Source organism: Neophocaena asiaeorientalis, unplaced genomic scaffold, assembly GCF_003031525.2.
Source record: "Neophocaena asiaeorientalis asiaeorientalis breed wild unplaced genomic scaffold, Neophocaena_asiaeorientalis_V1.1 scaffold571, whole genome shotgun sequence".
In the NCBI taxonomy this organism is placed as follows: domain Eukaryota; kingdom Metazoa; phylum Chordata; class Mammalia; order Artiodactyla; family Phocoenidae; genus Neophocaena; species Neophocaena asiaeorientalis.
Genome location: NW_020175669.1, coordinates 1,074,593 through 1,083,624, shown reverse-complemented (window position 1 = coordinate 1,083,624; position 9,032 = coordinate 1,074,593). Strand labels below are relative to the sequence as shown.

Genomic DNA, 9,032 nt, shown 5'->3' with positions numbered 1-9,032 from the left:
ATATATATATATATATAGTCCCTTGGGGATGAAATTAACTAGAAATCAATTTAAACCATACAACAGCTTACATTCTCTAAATGTGTAGGCTAATGTGTGTGTGTGTATACATATATATCCATATGTGTATTTCCCATTTCAAGGGCAATTTTAGATTTGTTTTACTACTACATTTCATTCCAACTGCATTTGTCATGCCACTCACATCTATTCAAAATATATATGTGCTTCTCAAATTTAAGGAAAAGATAATGACAGCCTTATATGAGTACCCAACTCTTCAATTTAAACACTGATCTCTGGCTTGTTTTCTTCTTAAACATGTATCTTTTAAGTTCAATGAAAGACTTATTTAGGTGTTATTGAATTTTTATAATTAAACAACTCGAGTGTCATGCTGGTTTGTAAAAAGATTCAGTTAAATGGTGTTATTCTGTAAATTCAGAAATACATGTCTATTAGTATTGGAAGCACCAATGCATTTATAGACCTGTTGGCTTCACCTTGAACAGAAGAGGCTAAGAAGCCATTTGTGTGTTATCTTCAGCTTCTCTGTTTCCTATGCAGAGGAGAAAGGGAAATATATTGAAGATTTTTGAAAAGACAAAGTTTAACCTGGGAGAGAAGAGAAAATTTTCCAGTCTTTACTGGAGAATCTAAATACCAAATTTGACTCTTGTATTGGTCCTTGCCCAAAATTTCCAATGAATGCTCTTCTTTATTAACAAAGAATTATGGTACAGTAACTTTCCCAGTATCCAGTAAGTCTTCTCTTAACTCACCTCATATACATAGGTATAACAAGATAATTACATGTAGATCAGAATGTTGCCAAAAAGTATATGTAATAAACCCCATTTATCTATTCTCATAACTTTCCAAACTATTCTCCACACTGTAGCCAGAACACCCACATCATCTCTTGTTTAAAGTACTTTAGTGATTTTGAAATTTTCTTAGAATAAACATGAAGTTCTTCCAGTGGTCTATAAGGAGCTGAATGGTGTGACCTTTTCCTACCTTTCTAGCCTCATTTGGTCCTCTACTCTCCTTTGTTTTTCTTATTTAAGTTTTACTACCTTTTAATTTCTGGAACACACTGACACTCTCCACCACCACCTGCCCCCTCACAGGGCCTTTGCCTATATTGTTTTCTCCTACTGAAAAGCTCCTTGACCACCCTCCAACTCTTTGCCTAGTTAACTCTGTTAACTTGTTACTCCCAACCTTGGTTAAATCTCCCCCCAAATGTCTGTCCTGTTTATAATTCTTATTTAGTTGTAGTTTACATTTATATGTGTGATTATTTGATTAAGGTGAAAGGGAACTTTGCTTTTTCTTGGTATGGGATCGGTATCCTTAGTTCTTGATATAGTACCTGAGATTCAAGAAATATTTTTTTAATTAAAATTTAATGAAATGAGTAAGTAAATTCCATACTTGTTTTATGTCTTCTCATTCTATATATCATTAACATTTATATTAGTTGAGCATGTTGTGCTTTGGAGGAGATTTTTATGATCCCCTCCAAGAACCTGATTTTGTATTTTAACATTTCTGGATCAAGAAGTTCTTTCTTTCACCAAGCTGAAATTCCTATTGCTGAAATAAAAACTCATTAAAAAAAAAATCACTTTCAGTAGCTAGAAAGAACAGCTGGTCACTATCCTTGATGCAGTATTTGTTTCCTTATCAGTGGAGTACATTTTCTAATATCATTTCACTATCTTATTTTTCTTTTAATTTTTATTTTAGGCCACTTTTCAGCTCAGTAAATGTGTAAGGGATATGGGATATTGACAGTTTATTTATGTATTTATTTATTTTTAAGGACTTGAATTGGCATTAAGAATACCAAGGTAATTCTAAATATTGTAGCTTATCAGCCTTACCTTGTGGGAATCATATACTAGTAAGTGCTAGCCAGCATCACCTGAAGGCTTGCTTTTCCCATGGGCCCACTCAAAAACTAGGCCCATTCCTAATTAAAATACGTTCAGTTTCTCAAATTGTCCTGGTGCTTTCCTAGCAGGAGTGAGGGGGGTTTCATAAGGAGATTGGAAGTCTCCTCTTCCACACACACAAAAACTGGCAATCTTTATCTCTTACGACAGCTGGTGGCATCTTTCTGAAAAGCTTTGAGCTTTCAAAGCATAGATCATTTCTTCATAATGAAACCTGTGTGCTCAAATACAGTGGGTTGTGTGTTGAAATTCTTATCTTATGCTATGGCAAAATGCTCTAATTTAGATTCACAAAAGGATCCTGTACCCTTTACTTAGGAGAGCTGTGCAATTTGCCCATAAATAGACTGTTTAGCACCATTAGTGCATATCATAGGTGTGCAGCGACATCATAACCTTTTCAACCTCGAATGTGTTTTTTCCTTTTGAAGAGTGACAAAGGGGTGAGGGAGCCCCCCAAGCAACATTATTGCCTTTAAGGATGAACTTGGGAACTTTAGCTTGATCCCCTCACCAAAAAAAAAAATCAGTTTCAATTCTTTCTTACCTGAGGCAAGACAGATTTTTTTTTCTTTCTGTAGCACTCGTCCCATGGTCAAGAGTGACCCCTGACTTCTGAGAGTCAGAGACAGATCTTTGCACAATAGAAAAATTTTATGAGGGCAGTGATCAGAAAATTCCTAAGTAACATTATTTAAGCACCTATTATGTCTTAGGTCCTCTGTCAGTCATTGAGGGTAGAGGTTGATTATAGAATATTAATACAACACATAGTTTCTAATCTTTGGTACTAAATAGCATAAGATTACTAGCTTGAGCAGATAGATTTGGGTGGGGAGGGAAGGGGAATGGGGTGAAAGGGAGAGAATGGAGTAGATTGTTCTGTTTTGTTTTCTTTTGTTTTGTTTTAAAGAGCAAGAGGGAAGAGTGAGCGAGAATTTTATCGGCAACAGTCCTTTCTCTTGGCAGGGGTGATGACTAACCCTAGCGTTCATTCCATTGCTACTCCATAGAGTTCCTGCACTTACAGTGACCTCCAGTTATTGTCCCAGGTATTTGAGTGTCTTAGGGTAGTCCCTTTCTAAATCTGCCCACCCACTTGCTTCCCTAGTTCATTCAGAATTGTCTCAAACTTGTGAGATATCTTTTCGCTTCCATTTTAGGTACACCTGAGAGCCTGGCAGAAAAAGAACGGCAGCTCTCTACCATGATTACCCAGCTGATCAGTTTACGGGAGCAGCTCCTCGCAGCGCATGATGAACAGAAAAAACTGGCAGCCTCACAAATTGAGAAACAACGGCAGCAAATGGACCTTGCTCGCCAACAGCAAGAACAGGTGAGCCCTGCAAAAGGAGCTGATGAACTGGAGGTGTGGAATGTGCCAAGCTCAGCGAGTAATCACATTGATTGGTTTATTTGTCATAAGCCTTCCTAAAAAAAGAATGAAAGAAAGAAGCCTTCTGGAAATCCAGGGCCACCGAGAATACTGAGGGGATATGTGGAGGACAAAGAAAGGCGTCATAGCAACTGGGCATAACTGAAATGATAACATTGTTCCAGAACATTTGGATTTGATTAATTACTTGGGGAGACTTGTTCATGTAGGCATCACGTATATTCCCAATGTAGCTTAACCACGAGTAAATCGCTCCTCTCTGGGCCTTACTCTTCTCTCATCCAGAAAAGGAGGATCCTGGTCTAGAAAAACTTTGAGAATCTTTCAGTTCACTGGTTCAAGCTAGGGTGACCATATGTCTCAGTTTTTCCAGAATAGCTCTGGTTAATGTCTGTTCCAGAGTAATTATTAATACTCCCCTCTTCCACTTGCAAAAGTTGTCCTGGTTTGGATGATAAATTATATGGTCACTTTATTTATAGCATAGGTAAATCATTAAAAACAAATTAACACATGGCTCATGGAAGAATTTGACTTCATTGATTTAGAAGTGAGAAAAATAGCAAAGTTTGTGTGTATCTTTTAAAAAATAAATCACTTTCCCAAATGTTTTTCCTGTCTCATAAGAGTTCATTAATCTAATAACAATGATCCTACAGAGTAGTCCCTGATGCTTTAGATCAGATAGACCCAAATTAATGTGCAGTTTTTAGGAATCTGACATTATTACTGGAATTATCTTTTCAGTTAAATGTATTTTATAGGGGTATATAGAGCAATATATGCTCTGTTGATTTTAATGAGTTGTGACGTCTGGTATTTTATATGCTTGAATATTTGCCCACATGTAGGAATATGGACTCAGCCCCTAATGGAAAATAACATAAAGGAACACTGTAAAAAATCAGAAGTTGGAATGTCATTTAGCTATCCAGAGATGACACAGTAATTAACTATTGACACTTGTGAATAAGCTAGCACAAATTAATCTTGACACATTTGCAGACGAGTGATATCTTACAGTGAACACTTTGTAATTATATTTCAAAATGAAAATTAAATGACACTTAAAACTAGGTTGTCATGCTCAATGAAGCGAGCATGTAGCTCAACCGATTGGCAAATAAAATTCAGAATTTGAGCCACATGGTGCTTATGTACCATACTTCACTGTGTCAAGCCCATACATCTAGAGTGGATGATAGTAATTGCACTGTGGTGTTTTGGATGCATTTCTATGCGGCACTTTATCATTTAGGAGGGACCATCAATATTAGATGTCTAGTGGTGTTTCACTGGATGACTAAGAGGAAATAAATATTCAGAGATCCAGCATGTATACCTAGAATTGTAGAGTGAGTTGTCCATTTCTGATTTGAATGGTGATAAGCAGAGTGGGCCTTTCCAAACTGATTACACACTGTTTCCATTTTGCTTATAAAAAGCTTTGGGGAGGAGTGATCCCATTTCTCAAACTGTACCCTTCGTTAGGGGTAGCTTTATCATGACTTCTAGAATGAACCAGTCATCACCAGAAGCCATTAAGCCACATTTGGGGGCAGATTGCTATTTGTCATCTTCTGCTGAAAGGAATGTGATTTGGGTGTGTCCCTCTACTCTATGCTAAAATATTAAAAGGACTCAGGAAGTATACAGCTGAGGGCTGGTTCACACCCATTTCTACTTCCAACATTGTCCGTTCTAGAATATTTTGGAAATAGAAGAAATAGGAAGAACATAACTCTTGCCTATAGGGCACCACTAAACCAAGTCCTTCTAAGTGCTTTCTGGCCATTTTTTTTCTCTGGCTTCCTAGGTTGGCAGTGAGTGTGTTCTCACTAAGGGGCATTCCAATGGGCTTCAAACTCCAGCAGCTCAGATTTTGAGGTAATAAGTAGCCTGACACCTAACTCCTATTTTATAGTAAACACCATTATCCTACAGAAGTTCCCTGCTCTCCTGAGGGGCAGACTCAGTCTTCAGTAGGGCTTGCATTAAGTAGTTAATGTTTCTTTTTACAGATGAGATGATGTGCTAAGATGTTGAATTTGATTGTTGGGTCAAGCAGGGAATACAAAACTTGTATGTGGATCCTGTACTGTAAAACTAACACATTACCCTCAAAAGGATGTGAATAAATATTAAATTGTGTTTGTTTTTAAAAATGCTTTGTACATTACACATTATATCAACAAAAAAAGATAAAGGTTTTTGCCTTTTGCTGTATTTTTTTGGCACTCCCTTGACAATATTTGTGTTATCAGTTCTGAAAATCTTTACAGTAGAAAAGGTTTCACCAAAGTAGGCCATATTATAAGTAATAGAAAGTTCTTTCCTATCTTTGCGTACAGATTTTACTTTTTAAATACAAATTAAGCTCCTTAGAAAAATGTAGGCAGAGTTTTCCTGTTTTTATTCTTCAAGGATGAGATTTTGAAATTCCCATTCTTTCCAGATGACCAGTGCAGATATAGATGAACTGCTCACAAATGTAATACAAGGGGGTAGTTTTCATGTACAGGTAAAGATTTAGGGGCAAGCAGAGAGATGGCACCTGTTTGAAATATTTCCTTTTCTCCAACTTTCTGATTCTGCCTCTCTCATTTTATAGGAACTCTTTCATGTAGAAGTACAGTAAAGCATCCTTGTAATACCAGGAGAGGTACCTGAGGTAATGGCAAAGGTGTAAGCATTTCATTTTAACTTAATGAAACTTTATTTCTGATAGATTGCAAGACAACAGCAGCAACTTCTGCAACAGCAGCACAAAATTAATCTCCTGCAGCAACAGATCCAGGTCAGTGTATTTTATTACTCTCGTCTGATTATACTTAGATACTTTTCTTCTTGAAAATGGAATTTAAAATGCTGCAAATGCACCCTTCTCTTATAAACAGCACCAATAGAGCTGTTTGTTTTTCAGGGGTGTTGTATACAATTGTATAAGTGGATGTAGAAAATATTGACTTGGTGGTAGTCTAAGCATTCTTTTCTGATGTGATGCGTAAGCAGAATAAACCTTATCTTTTTTTCCTTCTGCCATTTGCCTAGCACAACCTGGTGGAAACCTACTGGTTTCCAAGGTAGCATACACATGCTAGTTTTATTGTCACAAACTACCTGCTGCTTTATATTTTACCATCTAATAGTATCATGGGTAGAAGCTTATGTTTATTTGCTTGTTAGGACTGTCTGGGCCAATTATGAGAAGCATCTTATGACCTAGGAAAAGGTTGGTAATAATTAATTTGTTCTTTAACAGATATTAACTGCATTTCTGCTAGGCGCTGAAGAGAACATAAAGATTAATAAGTAATTGTCTGTCTGCAAGAAGTTTATAGTCTAGAAAGGAAGAAAAACTTGTTCTTGAATAATTGTAACACACTTTAGAAATTCCTTTTCTTTTCTTTCTTTTCTTTTCTCTTTTTTTTTGTGGCAAGTTAACACAATATATAGATCATAATTGCATGGGCCTGGGAAAGAATTCTGATTTCTGTCATTCCTTTAGAAATTTGATGGTTAATTCAGCTAACAGCTTTTTGACATAGGTAAGGGAAGTGGTCTCCATTTTTGAATAGGAACATAGGTGTGTGACTTCTAGAAAGCCTTAGAATAAGCAACTGGTTGTCTGGTGATTAATCCTGAGGAATAGTGATCCCAGAGTTATATGTATCCACCACAGTCTCTGGGTTTCTCTTGGTTGCTGTAGATATTTTCTAACCACTGGGATCTATGATTCAGCCTAGTTGGGGCAGTATATTCTGAATTATATTAGTCCTTTCCTTGAGATTAGTATCACACCTTCCTATATTAAAAAAAAATCATTTACATAAAGTCATAACATATTTCACCTCACTGATGAAAGCCAGTGATTTTAACTTAGATTTTTGCTTCATTTTGTAATCACACTTAGTGTTCCAGGTAGTAGTCACTGCATTTAAAATACCAATTTGGTGCCTGAAGAAGTACCTGTACCTAATTTGGTATTTCTTCCAGCTGTCTTTACTAGGAGGTCTTAACCAGTGTTTGTTGTTATTGTTGCTGTTTTAGTTAGTTCTGATTCTATATTCCATACTCAAGTCTGTATGTTTCAAAATAAAGAATCCAAACATAGAGGAGACGGTATATCTCTGGCATTTGGGACAGTCAGCCTTTATAATTAAATCTTGAAATAATTTCTCATCCTGGTATCTCATGACTCATGCTGAGATCCTTAATTAAATAACTGTCCAGGTGTTCCCTTGTTCTGCCCTTATTAGAATTTTCAGTGTGTCTCCCACTGCTAAGGTCAAGATTTTTAGCCTGTGGCTTCCTACATTTTTCTCTAGATCCCTCTGTAAGAACTCAGTAGGTGTTAAATAACCTAACCCGATCATTTAGTTCTCTCTGTTTCTCCTATTTGTAAAGCAGAAATGGAAGAAATTCCCTGAGATGTTCTCATATCAGTTACTTACTATTAATGTTTTTACTACCTCTTTATTACTTACTTCTTTGTTTATTTTGAATATATTTCACTTCTTAGTCCAAAGTTGTTTGCAGGAACTGGCTGTCTTAATTGACATTTGCCTGTTGTACTGAGGATCTCAGATGAATAGCAACAAAATCAAAGTATTTTAATTAAATATTAGAGGCATTTATTGATTACATATGATTTTATAGTTATAACTTGACTATATAAAGTTGATATCTTTTTCAGGAAACTATAGGTCATGATCTTAAAATATTATTCATCAGAATGTTCAATCTGAGAAGACAAGAAAGTTGGTTTTTCAAGTGTTTTAATAGAAGTTTAATTGCTTTTAAATTTGTAGATATTTCTCATTGTTTAAATTTTTAAAAACTGAAGCTAATCAGACCTTGATCTCAGCAGTATAAATTATAAAATCATAGAGAGATTAAAAATAGTTACATTAATTTTAGAAATATGGGATTCTTTGTAACAGGAATTCATATTTTAAAAAATAAGAGGAGGCAATAACCTATATTTATAGTTTATTCTGTCCTGAGCTACAGCTTCACTGCATGTCTTGTCAGTATTTATCTTATCGAGCATGAGACCATTCAAAGAATTTTTCAAATACTGAAAAACACTTCTCCTTGCACAAAACATATTAATCTCTGACACTTACAAAGCATGTATTTGATATTCAGACTTTTAGTTGTTTTTTTGGAAGGGGAATGGGTTAACCGTATTTTCAAATAAGTTTTTTGACCAGCCATAGGCGTGATCAAATTTAGGAGAGAGACTGTTGTTGGACTAATTTTAATTTGAGCAAAATATGAGATTTAAGAAATGCTTCAAACATTTTTCTATCATGAAACAATCTCCCTTTTGAAAACAAAACAGAGTAAGATAGTAAATACAAAACCTTTCTCTTCTGAAAACAAATGAATACAGCGACAATTTGAGATCCCAAGTTTGAACTTTTTCCTTCTTTTAAAATCTTGTATCCTAGAACCTATTTGCTAACATGGTCAGCAAGATTAAGCCATGGCAATTGGCCATAGATCCCAAGTATCAGGTGGGATACATAGATCTAAATAATACATTTAAAGATTATTCTTTACTTCTAGTTCAGAATGCTGACTTCTGAATTAGTACTGTTGTTTTGAAATTTGCAAGCTGTACTAGAAAGAAAGGGAAGAGTGTCTAACTTCTTATAACAACCACA

The 9,032-nt window shown here is 35.6% G+C and overlaps 1 protein-coding gene across 5 annotated transcripts in view; it reads left to right on the top strand.

The window, feature by feature from the left end:
* SOX6 (SRY-box transcription factor 6) overlaps positions 1-9,032 on the top strand; it is a 414,778-nt gene that overhangs the window by 208,754 nt on the left and 196,992 nt on the right. For all 5 annotated transcript variants that reach the window (XM_024731581.1, XM_024731582.1, XM_024731583.1 and 2 more), the window contains exons 5-6: positions 3,128-3,300; positions 6,089-6,157. In XM_024731581.1, coding sequence (XP_024587349.1) covers positions 3,128-3,300; positions 6,089-6,157 — 242 coding nt within the window. The remainder of the gene's footprint in view (positions 1-3,127; positions 3,301-6,088; positions 6,158-9,032) is intronic.